Here is a 19,635-nt window from a genome sequence, read left to right as displayed (position 1 = left end):
AAATCATGAGACCCGGTCATGGGACCGTGTAGCTCCAGCACTTTCTAACAGCGGTGTTTTGACTCACCTCTGTCGGGACTATGGCGGTAGAAACCATCGCACCTGACTGGGAGTTTGACCGTTTTGACGACGGGTCACAGAGTAAGTGTTTCGTCCGGTGCTCACATGCAGAGAAAACACACAAAACACTGCAGCCCTGCGGTGTTAGCGCAAGCTGTTAGCAAAGATGGCTCTCTGCGGCTGCGTCTATTAGCTGGAGGAGAACGACTGCTGCGAGTCATTGTGCAGAAATACCTGTGAAATTAACGTATTTGTTCCTATGTCAAGTTATATTAACCGATACAGAACAACTAGCACATCCAGACTAGTTGAAATGTGTGAAGTGACAAGGATAAATCGAAGTGAAATTAAAGACAGCAGGTCCAGCCGATGTGTATGACAGCGTCATAAACAGTTTGTCAGTTTTGACAGTGATGAAAAAAGCTCAAACGACCTGATGTTACATTTTAATTTATCAGCAAGAAAGGTGGATGATGCACTTTGAATATTATTCTATAATATCAATGGTGCTTCCTATGTCTAGCTCACAAAATAAGTGTGACAAGACAGTCTTAACCCACGTTACACATAAAACTTAAACGAGTACATGATTCAGTTACTGTAATATATTGGGTTTGATAGCAAAGAGACATGTTACATAGGACATCAGACTTAGTGCATGATGCTTTTTCCTTAACCCATACCTTAAGTGTGCTTTGCTGAGGATACTTGTTAAGATTAAAATGTAGCTACGTTTTGACTGTGCACCTAGTAAAGAGAGCTTCTGTTGACTTTATGTGATATTGAATAAAGGATTGAACAATACATGTTTTACTGTATTATAGGATACTTTTGATCTGAAAAGCAATATGGATTTAGATGGTAAAGTAACTAATAGGAAGTGGAGCATTTACTTTAGGACTGTAGTGGAGTAGAAGTGTATAGGAAATGGACAGTTAATAAACTCAAGTGATGAACCAGAGCCCGAACAACATACGTAAATATCGTACTAAATGTGACTTATGTCCTTGATCTGACCTTTCACCCTGCAGAAATACACACAGAGGTCCAACTGAAGAACTACAGCAAGTTTCTGGAGGAATACACCTCCCAGCTGAGGGGTATCGAGGAGGCGCTGGATGACTCCATCGGAGATGTGTGGGACTTCACTCTGGACCCCATCGCCCTGAAGGTAAACCACCAGTGGGGTTGTGCACAAGAGCCTGAAACTGTCACAACTTCATTTCACACAGTTAGCTATAACTTGGGTAATTTCCACCCTAACACTTTCTTCACTCTTTCAGCTTCTCCCATACGAGCAGTCATCTATACTGGAGTTAATTAAGACTGACAACAAGGTACATAAATTCGTATAAAGAGTCTGTAATAGTTAAAGCCTCAAATTTTAAATGATGTTTTTTTTTAATGATCAGTATTTATCTTGTGGTGTGTAGGTTCTTAACAAAGTCATTACGGTTTACGCTGCACTCTGTAGTGAAGTGAAGAAGCTCAAGTATGAGGTAAGCACGGTCAAAGCACTCTACACCTACTCTACAATATACACTTCAGCAGTACTTCTCTGTATGAATGTTTTCTGTACTATATTTGTCCACTTGCAGGCAGAAACTAAGTTCTACAATGGCTCATTGTACTATGGAGAAGGAGGTAACCAGTCAGCAAACAGTACTTCCTTTTATCTTGGGTGCGTAATAATTTGAACTAAGGACTTTGAATTGATAAAAACAAGTTACTTGTGTGCCTTTTTGTTGCAGTGTCTAACACCAGTGTTGTTGAAGGAGAGTCCCAGATTCAGATGGGTAGATTCATCTCATTCCTACAGGTGAGAAATGTTTGAATTACGCTATAAAGTGGTTTACTGGAGTCAATAAAACACTGATTGCTTTTGTCTTTGTTGTTTGGGAAGGAACTGTCCTGCTTCGTGTCAAGATGTTATGAAGTGGTGGTCAACATTGTCCACCAGCTGGCCGCCCTCTACAACAGCAACAAGTAAGACTCACAAACAGAAGCCAGTCAATGTATAACACACTGAATGCACTGTTCTCTCTGAGTTGGCTTGTGAAAACAGTCATTATGCACTGTGCGTGCAGACAAAAGCAGAACATACAGACTGCAGTTGTGTTTTGAGTATGTATTTTTTGCTGTCCTACAATGTAAGACACAACATACAAAACCATTCTGCTTTTCATATCTTAGGGGTGCAACAAAAATCATCGAATCATCGGGTGTCCATTTCCAGGTTGGTTTAAGATTTAATGCATTTTTGTGTGTGAATCTTGAGTGTGTGTTTTTCAGTTTCTAACTATTTCTTTCCATGTTTGTTTTGTGTTGCCACTGCAGATAGTGTACGAACACCTCGGGGAGTTGTTAGTGGTACTGCTCACACTTGATGAGATTATGGAAAATCATGGCACACTAAAAGATCACTGGAAGATGTATAAAAGGTTAATACACACACACACACACAGACACACACACACACACACAATCAGTGGTAGAAATGTATTTCTTTTAATCAGTAAAGCCATTTGTGATAATTCATTTCTTTAAAAAATATATTTTTCAATCTGATATGTTTTATGTTTATAGTGATCTATAAATGCATAATTCTACCATAGGTTATTGAAATCGGTGCACCACAACCCAGGGAAATTTTCCATTCCTGAAGAGAAGCTGAAACCATTTGAGAAGCTCCTGCTCAAGCTGGAGGGGCAGCTGCTGGATGGCATGATACTGCAGGTAACTTCCCCTCTTAGTAAGCTTTTATCATATTGTGTAATTAATTTATTCAAGCATTTTGACTGAAATCAGTGGTTTTAGTTTTTTTTTGTTGAAGTATTTTATCCCCTGCTGATTTTCTAAGTTTGCTTCCCCACAAAGAAATGGATGGTCTATAGTTTTTATGGTAAGTTTATTTTAACAGAGAGACAGAATATCAACAAAACATCCAGAAATCATCGTATAAAGGTTATAAATTAATTTACATTTGATCAAGTGAAATAAGGGCAAAAATCAGTAGGGGATCAAATACTTATTTTCCCCACTGTATGTCATTTTAAGGCTGAACTTATACTCTGATGACCTCTTGACCCCACTGACCTCATTGTGCTCTCAACTCTGTGACAGGCCTGTGTGGAGCAGAGGTTCGATGATCCTGGGGAGGGAGTAGCTGTCTCCAAAAACAGTGCCTTCGCCGAGGAGTTTGCCCACAATATTCGCACCATTTTCACTAATGTTGAGTCCAAGATAGGTCAGTTAATCCTCTCATCGAAGCTCGGTTTTTGCAGGTTGTAGCTTCTTCCAGCAAATTTATTTTGTTTGATTCACACTGCTTTCAGGAGAACCTTCAGAGATCGACCAGAGAGACAAATATGCCGGTGTCTGTGGTCTCTTTGTGCTTCACTTTCACATCTTCAGGACTGTCGACAAGAAGCTCTACAAGGCTCTGCTCGATGTCTGTAAAAAGGTAGTTTTGTCGTATTTCGTTAGTTCTTCACACCTCTATCTCATCCTTAGTTGTAACTTGTCCCGAGGCAGTGGTAACATATCTTTTATGTGTTTTTCTCGGTCTCGTTTCCCCCAGGTTCCAGCTGTCACTTTGACAGCTAACATCATCTGGTTTCCAGACGCTTTCCTCACCGCCAAGGTCCCAGCTGCAGCTAAACTGATGGATAAGAAGAGCCTCCAGGCCATCAGAGTGCAGAGAGACACCTACCTGCAACAAAGAGCTCAGACACTAACGAAGTCAGTGGGGCCAAATCTCAGTCAAAATTCATTCTGTTACAACCTGATTTTTAGATATGAGAAAAAAATAGTTTGATTTGTCTTTTCTCCTCAGGGATGTTCAGTCCTACTACGTGTTTGTAACTTCCTGGATGATGAAGATGGAGTCCATCTTATCTAAGGACCACAAAAGTGACAAGCTGGCAGATGACCTGAACAGCCGATGTAATGTTTTTGTACAGGTAAAGACTCAACCTTTTATTTTTGCAGTACTTTTGAAATGCATTTGATAAACAGATACAGCAGTTACCTGTTTTGTATCCATTTGTTGATTAGCTGTGTCATTTCATGAAAACTGTTGCATCCACTCTCCCTACAGGGCATCCTGTACGCATACAGCATCAGCACCATTATCAAGACCACCATGAATATGTACATGTCGATGCAGCGGCCCATGACAAAGACATCTGTCAAAGCTCTTTGCCGACTGGTGGAACTGCTAAAGGTGGGTGCATATGACTGTGTTGACTTATTTGTGGGGTCCAGAAACAAGGCACACTCTTTATTTGTGGGGACCAACATGCTTTAACTCACAAGTTTTCCTGTTTGTCTCAAGCTTAAGTTTTGATTTTGTCTATCTTAGTAATAATCGGGTCAAATCATGTCTCCCTCTCAGGCTGTTGAGCACACATTTCACAGGAGATCTATGGTTGTAGCCGACTCCGTGTCTCACATCACTCAGCAGCTGCAGTCACAGGCTCTAAATGCCACCGGCAATGCCAAGGTAAACACAGACACATGAGTAACAGCTCAAATTATTGCTATGCACAGAAGAAGTTTAAAGATAAAGTATGTTTTTTTTTTGTTTTTTTTAATCATTTGATGTCATTCCCCCCTGAAGAAAAGGGTGATCTCGGACAAGAAGTACAGTGAGCAGCGTCTGGATGTGCTTTCGTCTTTGGTACTGGCAGAAAACGCCCTCAGTGGACCCAGCACAAAGGAGCGACGCCTCGTGGTGTCTCTGGCTCTGTGTGTCGGCACTCAGCTGGTACGTAAGAAAAAAACGCACGATTGATGGGACACTGACACCGTTTTTTCTTTTATTTCATTCGATTTGTGTCTTGACATCGAAATCAATCTTTTGCTTCTTTTAGAAAACTTTCAAGGATGAGGAGTTGCTTCCGCTGCAGCTTGTGCTGAAGAAGCTGGATCTCATCAGTGAGCTGCGTGAGAGGTAGGATTTTGTTTTGATAAGCTACAAAATCTCAAGTGAAGGTCTAGTCAGCGGCATGATCCATTTTTCTCTTCCATCTGTCACATACTGGCAAAGTGTTCAGCCCTCCAGGCACTAAAGAAAACTTCCAGAAGTTTTAGATGCTACATCTTGGTGTGGAGCCAGCGTGACAGGCAGGCAGCTTTCTACATCTTGCAAAATAGGACGCCAGTGTTTTGCTCCGATGTCGCTGGCTCATACTCAGAGAGCCTGCATAGTCGTTAAGTTTTAGTCTTTATATAACAAAACCAATTTAAATGCTGACATTTATCACTTTGGCAGGTGACTGTCCAGAGTTATCTGTCAAACATAAACTTTTATTGGCACCTGGCCGCTTGATGGATGCTAATGTTTGACCGTGTCAGAACTGTGTTACTTTGGCACTAATCTTTGCATTCATGTAAGCAATTAGATGTTTTCTTTGACCTACTTTTAGAGTCTTCAGCAGACTGAAGGATTGTTTTCCTTTGTCCCTCAGGGTCCGGCTGCAGTGTGACTGTAGCTTCCTTTATTGGCACCGAGCTGTGTTTCCCATCTACCTAGATGATGTGTACGACAACGCCGTGGACGCAGCACGAATACATGTAGGCTGACAGTCTTATGATGGACATAATACACTCAAGATCCAAAAGATTCTACATGCTAATACAGATAAACTTCATTTATTTAATTGTTTCTTCTCTTTCCTCTGCTTTCGTTGATCGGGCTGTTTTGTTTTTGTCTGGATGATGTCTGTGATTGGATGGAGCAGTACATGTTCAGTGCGCTGCGGGACAGCGTGCCGTCCATGTTACATGCCAAACACATGGAGTCATGTGACCAGCTCCTGGAGAGCTATGACAAGGAGATCATGGATGTGTTCAATGAGGTGAGAGCAGAGGAACTATTGCAGAAGCAGAACAAATCCACCCTCTCCGTTACCAAATGACCTGACTTTTTTTTTTCATTATTATTATTTATTTTTTCTGTCATGTAGCACCTACTGGACAAGCTCTGTAAGGAGATTGAGAAGGATCTGCGTCTCTCTGTGCACACTCACCTCAAGCTTGACGACAGGAACCCCTTTAAAGTTGGCATGAAGGATCTGGCCCACTTCTTCTCCCTCAAACCCATCCGATTCTTCAACCGCTTCATCCATATCAAAGGTGCTGAAAATCAGCTTACACATGTACACACACAGATATGTTTTTATCCTTTTTGTCATTAGAATGATCTTAAATAACATTTTTTATATGACATTTGGTAGAAACCTTTAGTTTTTCTCCAGATCCGTAAAGTTTAAAAAGTTTTTTTTTATTACGTGTCTATTTGTGGTAGAGCTCAGTAATAAAAGTGTAATGTCCTCCCAGCCTATGTGACCCACTACCTGGATAAAACCTTCTACAACCTGACGACTGTGGCTCTGCATGATTGGGCCACCTACAGTGAGATGAGAAACCTCGCCACACAGCGTTACGGACTAACGATGACTGAGGCCCATCTGCCCAGTCAGACCCTAGAGCAGGTCTGTGTGGTTGCACCTTAAACATCATTAAGATTAGTTACGTAATTAACTAATGGTCAATTAACTGTGTCCTCCATCGTGTGTTCTCATCAGGGGTTGGATGTCCTGGAGATCATGAGGAACATTCATGTTTTTGTCTCGCGTTACCTTTATAACCTCAACAACCAGGTAAGAGAGGTCGCCTCCACCTTCACCTTCTCTCATTTTGAACCAAGTTGTTTTTACTAAAACCACTGCTTTACAATAGATCTTCATAGAGAAGGCAAGTAACAACAAGCACTTGAACACCATCAACATCCGTCACATTGCCAACTCCATCCGCACCCACGGCACGGGCATCATGAACACCACGGTGAGGTTACAAGAGAGGCAGAAGTGTGTTTTGATAAATCTGGACTTTTTTTGGATTTTAATTTCCACTGTCTCTTTGTTCTTCAGGTGAACTTCACCTACCAGTTCCTGCGTAAGAAGTTTTACATCTTCAGCCAGTTCATGTACGATGAGCACATCAAGTCCAGACTCATCAAAGACATCCGCTTCTTCAGAGAAACAAAGGACCAGTCCGATCAGAAGGTTTGTAAAGAGTCAACAACAACAACAAAGCTGTTGTAGAAAGAGAAATTAGTGATTGAGATAAATTTAGCCTGTCATTAAACAGGTTAAAGGGATAGTTCAACATTTTGGCAAATTGGCCCATTGACATAATCCCTATACTTTTAGGAGTAGGTTTGTTACCTTTAATTGTCGGTGCAAGCTGTTTTTATAACGGCAGAGCCGAGCCGCGAGCTGCTCAGAGCTACGCTACGGAGGCTAATGGGATTTCTTGGTTTCCCTCATCAAACTCAGAATCCAACAACTCCAAAACGCTCTCGTGGACAAGTTGTGACCAGTACATTCACCACGCTATGAGATAATAACAGAACATTGTGAGACTGAGTTGTTTTCGAGGTAAATTCATGCAAAACCGCTGATACGCGTTCCCGTCGGGGGCAGTTTCCTCGAAAACAACTCTCGTAAGGTCCCGTCATTATCCAAAATGTTGAACTATCCCTTTAAGTTGCCATATTGTTAGCTGGATAATCGTCCTGTAATAACCCCCTGAGGTTTCCATTTTAAAAATTACTGTCATCTTAGTGAAATAACTAATTGCTATTGTGCTGCTGTGTATTTGTCATAGTATCCATTTGAGAGAGCAGAGAAGTTTAACCGTGGCATCAGGAAGCTTGGCATCACTCCAGAGGGACAGAGCTACCTGGACCAGTTCAGACAGCTCATCAGTCAGATTGGTGAGAAATCAGCTCTTCTCCTCAAATTCAACCGCAGCTGCAGGCGAATGTGAGCCAATACCAATAACATTTATATCCTGTCTTTCTCCAGGCAACGCCATGGGCTATGTGCGAATGATCCGTTCTGGAGGCCTTCACTGTTGCAGCAGTGCCATCAGGTAAAAAAAAAAGACTTAACCTTTATGCTTCTTTTTATCGTAAAATAAAAGGGATGGTAAAACTCTTGAGAAACCTTTTAGAAATGCTCAAAGAAGAAGAAGCTGAAAACTGGAGGTTTATTTCTATCATATCTCACTGTAATGTTTTTTATGTCTGTATCATTTCCAGGTTCGTTCCCGACCTGGAGGATATTGTCAACTTTGAGGAGCTGGTGAAGGAGGAGGGGCTGTCAGAGGAGACTCAGAGAGCTGCTAGGTGGGCGAAATGTGAAAACATGTCAAAAATAAGTCAAAGTTATCTCAAAGTAACCTGCTTTTGTTTTAGTGTTGCCATTATAGTGACAGCTCCAGTGAGATTCAGTAATGGCTCAGTATTTTACATACATATGTACTGAAGGTGAAATGTACTTTCACTGCATTTCCACTTTTACACCTTTAGGTGGCACCACAGCTTCTTCTTAATCACTGTGTGTCGTTCCCAGTGTCCTAGACTCAGTGTTGGGAGATCTGACCAGCAACTCTGCCGAGGGGACGGAGTACTTCAAGATGCTGGTGGCCGTGTTTGCCCCTGAATTTCGCAGTGCCAAGAATATGCACCTGAGGAACTTCTACATGATCGTACCTCCACTGGTCAGTGCCCACACCTCTTCATTTTTATTCCTGCTGTGTTTGACTGCGGTAACGGTACTTGTAATGAGTTACATGCAATCAATCTCTGTTGTAGACTGTTAATTTTGTGGAGCACTCCATCAGCTGCAAAGAGAAACTCAACAAGAAAAACAAAAGTGGAGCTGCTTTCACGGATGATGGCTTTGCAATGGGTGAGTGGGCAAAAGTGATAAATCACATTTTAACCGTAGAAGCATCCCAAAGCCTTTAAGCCTGACTGCCTGACGTACTCTCCTCTTTTTTATTTCCCCTCTGCCACTCCTCTGTCTCGTGCTCTCTCAGGCGTGGCATACATCCTGAAGCTGCTGGACCAGTATCTGGAGTTCGACTCTTTGCACTGGTTCCAGGCCGTTAGAGATAAATACAAGAGAGAGATGAACGCTGTGGTGAAGGAGCAGAACGTCCAGTCGGCCAGTCAGGATGAAAAGTTGCTGCAAACTATGAACCTCACTCAGAAGAGGCTGGACGTCTGCCTTCAGGTTCTCTCAGTTTTTCAGTGTTTTCAGGCCGTGTAACTGCCGGAAATGATCAGATCACATGACGTCTTCAAAGTGCCATAAAAAAGAAATTAGGTCACTTGAAGTGCCGTCAACTTCAACTGAAAGCGCGGATTTAAAATTCTCACAGTTTTTTTTTCCACTTTGATAGACCGGAGTAAAACCGGAGATTTGATAGTTTTAATTTGATAGTACAAAAATATATATCCGGGGGATGGGAGGGGCAGGCGTTGCTCTTCTTTCCATATATTCATCATTTCTTGTCATTTTACAAAGCGGGGAAAAAGTGGTCGAATCAGCTGATACTGTATGTGGTGAGTATACCAGAAATGTCTGACGTGGACTGGGGGAGCATATTTTTTCGATTCAGATTTGATCATTTCTGTGTATTTCCGGGCCCAATGTGTTAATGAAGTAGGTTAAAGTGACAAAATAATTATCAGATCATACAGATGAAGTTGTGCTGAAAAAAAAAAAGATACCAAGCATGGGTGTATAAAGGCAAAATCTAAAGTATTCAAAAACGGCCAAAATAGGCTCAGACCCCTGAGGGTGAAGGAGCACGTATGAAAGAAGTAGATGATGTTTCACTATGAACTAACTCTCTGTATTCTTCTCCACTGTAGGAGTTTGAGCTCCTCCACTTCTCCTTGAGCAGCGCACGGATCTTCTTCAGAGCGGACAAGACTGCAGCTGAGGAGACTCAGGAGAAAAAGGGTAAAAGTTAGATGATGGTGTGATGATTAATGGGGTCTTCAATTATGCACAGCCATTGGCACACCCACCCTGTTAAACAGGCTTTTTGTAGATAATTTTTCATGGTAGATGGATGAATGAAGAGATGGTATAATGATTAATGAACGACGAGGTCTGTGCTGTTAGATCTCAACCAGTGATTTTGCCGTTCTCTCTCCGCCAGAGGAAACAGCCAAAGTAGGAGGAACTGCAGACGGCTCCACCCCCACTGAAGCTGCCTCGAAGTGACGCTGAGCTGACGACGTGTTCTCATGTCAGATTATAACTCTGAGAGTCCTGTCACATGAGCTCCTGGCCAGAAGAAGGTGAAGAGAAGATCTCGAGCTGTAGACTTGAAACTGGGTAAAAACAACAGACATTAGACGGACACAGTGCTATGGCAGGAAGTGTCTCTGTTTTGTTTCTTTTGTTTCCATTTTACAGAAACATCTGTGTAACATCCCACAGCTTTCAAGTATCTGTCAGCCTCTAATAAATTCAGTTTGAATTTGTAGCATTTACAAAAGTGTGTGTGGTGTGAAAGGTGAGGCATGAGGTCAAATTGGATCCTTTCCTCTATCACACAGCTCTTTGATACTTTTAATGCTCGGTCTGGAAGGACTAGATTATTTTTCTACAATAGAAGCTGCAGCTGTGTGTGTGTGTGCGCGTGTGTGTCCTCTGCTGATCAGAGATGATTTCAATCATTGACTAATTTGCATGTGTTTTTGATTTCACTGCTGTTTTATTGCTGCATCTCTTTGTTAGTGTCCAGTGTACTAGTTGTGGTAACATGACTGTTCATTGCCTTTAAAGGCAGCTCTGTATCCTATAGCACACTATTGACACCTCTTGAGAATGTTGTGTATAATCTTCTCGTTTGTGTGCCACGTTCGTCTACTGCTAATTTCTGTCCATTTTATACATTGTATAAACGAATGTGTGTCTGTGCCTTTCTAAACTGTGGATTATCTTTTCTTTCATCGCATACCGTAGTTAATTGAGAATGCACCTGCACCCCCAGATTCTTGATCTGTGAGTGTTGCATAGTGCTGAGGTTGTATTATTTCTCTGCTGCACTAGAGGTGTTATCATTACATTTTAATTTTGCAATTTTGTATCCATGAACATGAAAATTAGGCCACAATTTGGTCAAAATAACATTCCATCAATTAACTTGCTTGAAGAGGAAGGACTGTAAAGTCTTTGAGGACTAATAAAATTTGCACTTTGAACAGAATGTAATGTCTCAATCATGACTTTGTACTGAAGAATTTAGTATTTATTTTAAAACCTGAGTACTATACAGTATGCACAAATATATTGTCTATATGAATGGCTTAAACAACTACAGTTTGTCTGCAAAGTAATCCACAATAAAAGTGACTTTTTGTAAAAGGTTGGACCGCATGAGGGAGCCTGGTTTATAAAGAAAGCAATTAACAACACAGTGGTTCAGGAAAGCCTTTTCTGCTTTAATACAAAGAAAAGAAGCTTTTCACTTCAGAAAATACAATATTGGTCTGGATTTTTTTTTTTCTCCTCAAATTGTCAGTTTTCCGTTTCCTACGAAATGCTGCTGTTCACTGCTGTTCAAACAGCTTGAATTGAAATACATCCCTTCTTTTGCTTTGGACTCGAACCTCGGTGGATGATCTCCGTGTTTAGTTTTAGGTGGTTGTTTCTTTCTTTTTTTTGGCTGAGAATCAGGCCTTTCCTTAAATGACATTTTAAATTTCGTATTATTTCGTTGTAAGTGCCCACAGTGCCACGTGACACCCTGTCCAGCAGATCCAGAAATGTCCTGTTACATCCACATATTGCATCCATGCTCACCTCATAAAAACGAGGTACAAGGCAGGGCAAATTTCTTCCAAAATAGATGTCATATATATATATATATATACACATACATATATATATATATATAGCAGTCATATATACACATTCGTACATACATACACTAATTTATGTGATGCAAAGAAACAAAAAATGTACACATTTCTTACAAAATTGTAACAAAGACTGGAAAGTGTTTTGTTTGCTCTGGAACAACATTGTGTAGCTGTTTAAGCCTCTGCGAGGATTTGTCCACACTCATGGACACCAAAGTAGTCTCCCAGATTTGTGTCCAAGTTCAGCTGGCACAGAACTCACAGAGAGACGGACAGAGGGAGCAACAAAGTATGATGTAGGTGCAAATACAGAAGAGTTGAAGGAATCAAAGTAAATGTAAGGAAAAAAAAAAGTTAGATGAAAAGGGATGTATGTAGAAAAGTAGCTTGACCCCTCTCACCCCCTCCCACCCACCCGACCCATAACAAAAACAATGAGGGGGGAGAAAAAAGAGATATCAGGGAGTGTTCACATAAAAAAGCACAAACAAATTTTGTGTTCTTTTATTACTAAATATAGTGCAACAATTAACATTGCATTTCTTTCACCCTTTCACTTGAGTCTGACGAAGTTAACTTTGCTTCCCTCGCTTTTTTTTCTGTTCTTAACATTGTTGAAAAGACGAGGCGAAACCCTTGTTCTGTCACTGTCCTGCGCCGCAAGGTCAGTCCTCCTTTTGTGGGAGAAAACAGACTTCAGATTCAGAGACGTAAACATAACACAGACCCTGCTCAAAACAAGACAAAAAAAAACAGGAGGAACATAAAGAATAAAAACAGAACAAGTGTTGGTGTTTTGGGCAGCATGTAATTTTGGAAAGGCAGGGCAGTTTTGATGGTGGCGATGACCCCCACAGTCAAACAGCCGAATCCTCAAGGAATAAAAACCAAGCTGTGTGAACCACAGCGCCCCTCCTGGACAACAGTGTCGTGTGCAGGAACAGCTGCGGCCTTTGGACTGGTCGGGCCTTAGAAGGCCTGCTGGGCTGGGTTGTAGTTGAACGTTGTTGGCACATGAGGCCTCTCTTCCAGCTTGTCATACTCCAGATGAAATTCCTTAGAGATGCAGAAACAATTTTACCGTGATTTGAGAAGCTCTGACAGACAACAATGGTTGGTAGAAAAAAGCTACAGAAAGACAAACTCTTACCTTGGCTACTTTCCTCCAGTTAAGACAATCAAAAAAGTAGTAGGTGCCCCGCTCATAGGTGTTGGTCTTCAGTGTCGGCTCCATGCCAGGCGCCCTCGTTATCCAAACCCGCTCCTCTTTGTGGTACCTCCAGTCCCGGTTAAAGCTGGAGAGTGAAGTTATGAAAAAGGAATGAGGATAAAAGGAAACCAAGCCAGTCACCGACCTCTGAGCATCCCGAGGTTTTCATCCCAAGAACCTCAAATATCTCAGAGATCAAATTTTCATTCAATCATTTCCAGCTAAATTTACAGACTAAACTTTTCTTTTAATTGTGAACTTAAAGCAGAAGTAAGCGATCCGGTCGTTTTGGTTAACTTCTTGTCAGCCGATGGAGTTAGCAGTCCCCGCCCTCGTCCCTACGTCACCACATTCACGTGCATCCCTTGGCTGCACACACAGAGAGGACCGGCCCTTTATGCCGTTCTCTCTCCTCATTAGATAAAGGTTGTAGGATACAAGGAAAGTTTTCTCCTCGGCTTACAGCAGAGCAGAGTGACTGACAGACCCGTGTTTCGGACCAAACACTCTATATAAGTCTTAAATAGTTATATCTTCCGACAGCAATCACTTATATGAACACAAACATTCCGCTTACTTCTGCTTTACCTTTTTTTTTTCTTAAGTGTGAACTTAACAGCAAATTCAATGTCAAAGGAACTCACAGTTCTACTGCTGCCAAAAGCTGTAGCAGGTCTCCACCATTCATGTAGTACAGGTAGAACAACAGGTCTTCACCATATCGAGCCAGTTTGATTGCAGCCAACTGGAGACCAGGCAGCAAAAGAAGAAGGATAATTAGTTTTGTCCGAGCACATCCAACCTGAAGACTGCGACCGCGTACTGTGGCGCTCAGCTCATAATTACCTTGTCCCTTATGTGGATATTTGTTAAGTACTCAGAGGGAACATGGAAGTCTGAAAAGGCAAGCACAGGCATAAGTTAGAATATTATGATAAAGCCTTTTTGTCTATTCACTGCCAACCCTAATACTGAAACTTGGACAAAGAATCCTCAACATATAACCTAAATATGAAATTATTGCCATATGTCTAGTTGTTCCTCAATGTTATTACAAACACAAGAAAATATGACACTAGATGAGGAGGCGTTGCCTGGTCCCTAACAACTCTTCTCATTCAACACTCGTCCTGTCTATCTCTGTAAAAATGTCTTCAGACTGGCTCACACCCAAATCTTTTAAAACAGCATTCTTCCCCAAAATACTCCGCTTTAATGTCTTACCAATGTCTTGAGGTCGACAAGGTGCTGAGGCCCAAGGAGAGGCGAACTTGGGGTACAAGTTTCTGTCAGAAAATAAAGCTGAAGTAAGTTCTTCTTCGCTATGAAAATCAACAGTGGATTTTGCAACAATATGTGATTACAATGAGAATTTACACCACCAAAGTGGTATTTTAGTTAAAAGGAGGGTCAAAAGTTTAACTTTATTTTATCAAGTGACGAGGAAAGCTGCACAAATGCAAATGTGACCATGGCATTGGTAACCACCTGTGTCTGTAAAATGCATTAAAAGTCGTAAAACTATATTTAAATGGGCTACTGAACCCACGTTTATTTGTTGGACTGCATCAACTTTTCAACTTGTACTTGCTGGTGAAATGTTTTAATGTAAACTGTAAACATCTTACTCTGGTGAGTTTAAGTTGAGTCCCAGTGTCGTGAGGTCGCTCCCTAGCGCCAGATGGACCATCCCAGGATCAGTCTCTGCCGCCCGGATAAACGTCAGCAGGCCAATCATGCCGAATTGGTCTGTCACCATTCCTGAGGGAATGTTCGTCACCCGACCTGCAGCAGCAGGACAAACATCAGAGTTCAACAAACTGCTGAAAATGGGCTGTGATCAACAGTTAATACTTACTGTCACCTCCATATTTCTAAACCACACTTTGTGCACGCAGTGGAGAACAAACCAGGCCTATTCTTTCTTTCTTTTTAAACATGTGATGGTCACAAACAAGTGAATGGAAAGGTGATCATTATCTGCATCATAATGAACATATTCTTTTTCGTTTTCTCACTGCAGCCTATCCAATAATTATCTAACCTCAAATGCAGGGTAGAGAGCCCAACTGCCTCACCCAAGTTGTGCGATTAAGAAGGGATGTCTCAGTGGAATTGGAGCGATACGATTGGCTGAGAGGTCTCACCATCGGGCAACACCTGGATCCCTTTCTTCTGGTTGTTATTCTGTGCCGAGGCCGTCTTGTCTCCAGGGAACTTGGGCCCATCTGCATTGGATGTGCTCTTGCTTGTGGAGTTCAAGTTCTAAACAAAAGAAAAGCCATTTTAGAAACACAGGTAAAACATTTTCACACTTCATAATAAATAATCGTCTGATGTGTAACACTGACAGAAAACAACAACAACATAGACATCAAGTCAGAGTGTGGTGTCAAGTCATCAGTGGGTCTCACTTACAGTTTTGCTGTCGTCGTTGTTCAACGTGGGGTCCTTGTAATTTGGGCCAGGCAGTGCAGGGAAGTCCTCGTTGTGGATGGAGAAATCCTGTGTCTGTTCAGTTGATGGCTTTGTCACCATGCCAACTTGATGATGACAATGAACACAGTGAAGCAGAAATTACATAGGTTGTCTTTTTTTTCCTTTCTTTTTTTACAGCAAACTAATATCTACAATTCTTTCTATCAACTTAGATGTGCACTGAAATAAAGCTTTGCCTTGGATTAAGAACCCAAGAGGCTAATAGCCATTTCCTCTCCTAGGGGATCCTACTGCCTTTAGCTTAATGTGTGTAAAAATACGACACTTTCTACAGCCTAATGGCCTACCATAAGGAGCCCTTCCAGCCAACGGGTTGAGCACTGGTGTTGGGTTTCCAGTCCCTTCTCTCCGACTCCTGTCTGCTAACGCGGGGAAATCTGACAGATCCAGTCCTGTTACATTTTCACTCCCATCTGCAGCAACAGGAAGGTTAAGTACTTGTAATGTCACTTCCATCGCGACTTATCTGTTTAATACTGTGGCATTTACTAATTAATAGTGTTAATTCATCTACACTATAAATGAATGAAGACAAAAGTCCTTTGCTAAGCAGAATTATATGTATAGTAGCGACTTCAAGAAAAGAGTATTCACTGCACAGTCAATTCTGAGCTCAGAGAAATCAATTGCAGCGATAGAAAGTGAGGAGACTTTTTAACTCTTTAAATAAAATCCAGAGGTTAACCCACGCTGGTTAAAACAGACTAACCTGTGCCATTGAAGATGTTGCTTGATAATGAGTTGTTCATCCCAAAGGCCTGATTGCGGTTCATACCAAATCCTGACATGCTGCAGAGTGAGAGTAAAACAAAAACAAAACCAAAACCAGAAAGGTCAGCTTCTAGACATTTGCTTTTCTTTAATGCAGAACCAAAGGTTTTAGATCTGTCTACCTGTTTATGGTGAAGGGCTGGCGTGCTGGCTGCTGTTTGGGCATACAGATGATACTGGGTGAGCTGCGGTTGGGGCTGCCCAGCCCCGAGCTGCCCATACTATTGGTCCTGCCGCTCATCCCAATGCTTTGACCGACCTGAGAGTGGTTCAGCATGTTCCTCGTGTTCATCGGCAACGTCCCCCTATCAAACAGTTAGATGTGTTCAGTTTTTGCTGATTCCAGGGCAACTATCATTTCTAGGTTCATGCATTTTTCATCACTATCAACCTTGTTCAAAGTTAAACAAATCAACACCTTCATACACACCTGCTTGGCGACGGGGGGGTATGGAGGGACATGGTGGGGACCCCTGTTGTGGGAGTGATATGACTTGGTAGCTGCGTGCCTTGCGTTAAATTTCGGTTTAACTGAGGTGTACTGTTCCCCATGCCCCTTACCGAGAAGCCCAGCGCACCTGCAGAAAGACATGGCAGAAAAACAAGATAAACATACACGAAGCGCATCAACGATGAACATACGTCAACCAAGTTTAAGGAAACTCCTCTGACTTTAAGCAGATGTGGTTGTACAAGCGAGAAGTAAATGAGCTTAGTAAAAAAAAAAAAACACTACATAAGAGAAAACTGTGACTGGCTGCCTGAGATGAAAAGACTTACTTTGTGGACCGTACAAACTTGCACCAAGCTGCGACAGCTGACCCGACGACGATGGCGAGGGCGAGGACAGCATCTAAAGGAGGAAAAGAAAAGTGAAGACAGGACAGAGTTAGATCCAAAATGTCTCTCCTGTCGTTCACTGGAGAAACGAGCTCAGAAATGGGGACAGGACTCACATCTTTGTCCGACCGATGTGGGAACATCGACGGCTGGCTGTAGTACATGCTTTCATCGGTGAAGTCGTTATCGACTACCTCGACAAACTCTACAAATTTCTTTCTAGCACCAAACATGCCTTTTGTCACCTGAGGAGAGAGAACAGATGCTGTTAAAGATGTGCAAGGGAAAGAAATAAAGAACTAAACCAATAGAAAAAAAAAATCCTTTTCACAATGGCCATGACACTTCAACAAATTATTTCCTTGAACTCCTTCACCCACTTGAGTTTAACTTCAAATAGTCCCAGAGTTGTGCAACTGCTGAAATGCATTTATTCCTCACACATTTGTTCAAGCACATCGCTGACACTACATGCTCAAAATATAAACATACATGAACAAAATAGAACAGGACTTCCTATGAATTCCCCTTAATAACAGATAGAAAATAACTTCTTTAGATTGAAAGATTAGATTAGATTGGAAGAACACACCAGAGTTCAAAAGACAGTACAAAAAAATAAGATCATATGAAATGGGAAGACAGTGTCTTATGTTATGTTTTTTTGTTTACTTTTTAATGGGAAAGCATTGGCTATATTTGAGTTGTTTGTGTGTGATTTTTTTTTTTCTTTTTCTGACTGTGTGTCAGTTAGGATATTTTATAATTTGGCAGAACATCTATTTATAATTTCAGAATGAACTGACTAAGGAGCTCCTTTCCATGCATGGAAATAGTGTATAAACTGAAAATGTCTATCCATGGAACAAATAGAAAATGAAATTGTTACAATGTAGTTTTGAACAGTTGCGTGCATGGTTTGTAACAACGATGCACAAGCTGAACTTTCATAAACAGAAGAAACAACTTACTTTTTCCAATAATACGGAATGAATAAACCTAAGTGACAGCAGAGCTACCTGATAAATCACTTCTTGAATATTTCATAGCGGTGTCTGGTCTGTCTCTTACCTGGTAAAGAGTTACCTAACTTGACACTGTTGGGGGAAATGAACAGCAACAACAGTAGTTGTAGTAGTAGTAGTGGTGGTGGTGGTAACATGCTAGTGTAAAGCTAACGTTAGCATGCTATTGAGATCTCCCTGTGTGTGTTAGCATTTAGCTAGCTGAACGTCCGTTTCCCGAAGAGGAGGAGAGGAGGCTGCTAATAACCTAACAAGGACAACATAAGAAAACCTTTCAACTTCAATACACCCTGCTCTTTCAGCAGTCAGTATCAGACAGCAGTAGCCCAGGCCTCTCTCTCTCTCTCTGTACCCACAGTCAGCTGTCCGTGTCTCTCGGCTCCGTTTGCAGCAGCAGCAGCAAACAGCCGGAGCTAAAGGCTAATAACCAATAACCACCCGCTCTGTATCGAAACGGCGATACCAGCGAGACAAATAACTCACACCTAAAGGGGGGTTAAATCTGTTTCGGGGGGCCGCTTTTTTTTCATATGGCGAAAAAAAAAAGAGTAAAATACCCTCACCGCATCAATTTCCCTTCTCTTCGTTAGATCCAAGATGGCTGTGTGTACTCTAAATCGAAAGAGGGAATAGCCTTTACCCTCTGACCTTACAACCTGCTGACCACTTCCGTACACAAAACCCCGGTGTCATAATAAAGCAGTGGCTCCACCTCAGCATGTTGAACTTTAACTGGGAGGCCTTGGATTATGTTATTTTATGTGATTATAAAATAGAAAAAAAAATCATAAACAAATGCTCTTGACATGGTCTTTAATTTTTAAACACAATAAGCAGTCAGTGTTCTTGCACCTTACCTTATGCAGTGTTCTTCTTGCACTTTATATATAGGCCTATGTAGGCTATTGATTTTATTGTACTACTGTCATTCATCTCTCTGTTGTTGATTTGTGGTTGTGCATGGCTGATCACCATTCATGTGTTCTTGAATGTGTCTGTTACAGGGTACTACGAATGTGTCATTTTTATGATCTGTTCTTGTCTACTGCAAAACTAATTGTGCCCCTGGGAGACATAATGAAATAAATTTGAAGTTGAAGTAAAAAAAAAACGTAACGTAGGTGTTTCATCTGGAACAATATAAAATGTATTTGTCTGACACCAAAGGGTAACAGAAATTTGTCTTTGACAGGGGTCAACATCACATTTAGTAGCCTACACACACACAAGACATTAAAAAAGACCTAAACAAAATAAAAAGTACACCCAATGAAAAAATAAATAAACCACACACATTAAATGTAGCATAATAATTAGGAAACAAATCATTGTTTCTCCCAACATGGTTAAATAACATAATTCTAGTAGCCTAACCCAGCTTGCCTACTCAATGGAAATCTGCTAAATAATTTTGAGTTCCTCCAAGCATTTGGTGTTCCTGTTTTACCCCAAAAGAGTTCCCCATTGTAATGGATGCCATTCCCTCTGGCATC

General features: G+C 41.4%; 2 protein-coding genes across 5 annotated transcripts; one reads left to right on the top strand and one right to left on the bottom strand.

Annotated features, from left to right (window-relative positions):
• On the top strand, window positions 1-11,104 carry washc4 (WASH complex subunit 4). Of its 2 annotated transcripts, XM_083974068.1 has the most exons (33): window positions 1-141; window positions 1,092-1,231; window positions 1,344-1,397; window positions 1,494-1,559; window positions 1,659-1,704; window positions 1,812-1,879; window positions 1,964-2,046; window positions 2,254-2,296; window positions 2,398-2,501; window positions 2,676-2,796; window positions 3,184-3,307; window positions 3,396-3,523; window positions 3,641-3,801; window positions 3,896-4,022; window positions 4,160-4,285; window positions 4,457-4,564; window positions 4,682-4,828; window positions 4,935-5,014; window positions 5,532-5,637; window positions 5,805-5,921; window positions 6,030-6,198; window positions 6,403-6,557; window positions 6,651-6,725; window positions 6,805-6,909; window positions 6,996-7,130; window positions 7,735-7,843; window positions 7,935-8,001; window positions 8,171-8,257; window positions 8,484-8,631; window positions 8,726-8,822; window positions 8,953-9,149; window positions 9,794-9,884; window positions 10,087-11,104. In XM_083974068.1, exons 1-33 carry the CDS (start codon window positions 81-83, stop codon window positions 10,149-10,151), a joined length of 3,510 nt encoding a protein of 1,169 aa, XP_083830194.1. In that variant the 5' UTR covers window positions 1-80; the 3' UTR covers window positions 10,152-11,104. The 2 variants fall into 2 exon arrangements, with proteins under 2 accessions (XP_083830194.1, XP_083830195.1); XM_083974069.1 differs by lacking the exons at window positions 1-141; window positions 1,494-1,559; window positions 1,659-1,704 and having other exon boundaries at window positions 1,189-1,231.
• A 1,128-nt stretch (window positions 11,105-12,232) lies between these two features.
• cnot2 (CCR4-NOT transcription complex, subunit 2) lies at window positions 12,233-18,754 on the bottom strand. 3 transcript variants are annotated; one of them, XM_083974084.1, is made up of 15 exons: window positions 18,706-18,754; window positions 17,234-17,362; window positions 17,058-17,130; window positions 16,708-16,855; window positions 16,400-16,582; window positions 16,216-16,295; window positions 15,794-15,919; window positions 15,426-15,550; window positions 15,155-15,272; window positions 14,636-14,792; window positions 14,232-14,293; window positions 13,854-13,903; window positions 13,652-13,752; window positions 12,948-13,092; window positions 12,233-12,853 (listed from the first exon to the last, which is right to left on the bottom strand). In XM_083974084.1, exons 2-15 carry the CDS (start codon window positions 17,348-17,350, stop codon window positions 12,767-12,769), a joined length of 1,572 nt encoding a protein of 523 aa, XP_083830210.1. In that variant the 5' UTR covers window positions 17,351-17,362; window positions 18,706-18,754; the 3' UTR covers window positions 12,233-12,766. The 3 variants fall into 3 exon arrangements, with proteins under 3 accessions (XP_083830210.1, XP_083830211.1, XP_083830212.1); XM_083974085.1 differs by having other exon boundaries at window positions 15,794-15,883; XM_083974086.1 differs by lacking the exon at window positions 15,794-15,919.
• Window positions 18,755-19,635: the final 881 nt, after the last annotated feature.

Source organism: Trachurus trachurus (genome assembly GCF_905171665.1).
Source record: "Trachurus trachurus genome assembly, chromosome: 6".
Classification (NCBI taxonomy): domain Eukaryota; kingdom Metazoa; phylum Chordata; class Actinopteri; order Carangiformes; family Carangidae; genus Trachurus; species Trachurus trachurus.
The sequence above is the reverse complement of the archived record's forward strand: the minus strand, read 5'-3'. Positions and strand labels throughout refer to the sequence as shown.

What these genes read in the sequence shown, in the direction of transcription:
- cnot2 (XM_083974084.1), bottom strand. Translation starts at nt 17,350, where the DNA reads ATGTTTGGTGCTAGAAAGAAATTTGTAGAGTTTGTCGAGGTAGTCGAT. An exon ending in ACAACGACGACAGCAAAACT is followed by an intron (nt 15,273 to 15,425) that starts GTAAGTGAGACC and finishes TCTTTTGTTTAG; the next exon opens with AACTTGAACTCCACAAGCAA. An exon ending in CTCAACTTAAACTCACCAGA is followed by an intron (nt 14,294 to 14,635) that starts GTAAGATGTTTA and finishes ATTTTCTGACAG; the next exon opens with AAACTTGTACCCCAAGTTCG.
- washc4 (XM_083974068.1), top strand. Translation starts at nt 81, where the DNA reads ATGGCGGTAGAAACCATCGCACCTGACTGGGAGTTTGACCGTTTTGAC. An exon ending in TGGATGGCATGATACTGCAG is followed by an intron (nt 2,797 to 3,183) that starts GTAACTTCCCCT and finishes ACTCTGTGACAG; the next exon opens with GCCTGTGTGGAGCAGAGGTT. An exon ending in ATGCCACCGGCAATGCCAAG is followed by an intron (nt 4,565 to 4,681) that starts GTAAACACAGAC and finishes TCCCCCCTGAAG; the next exon opens with AAAAGGGTGATCTCGGACAA.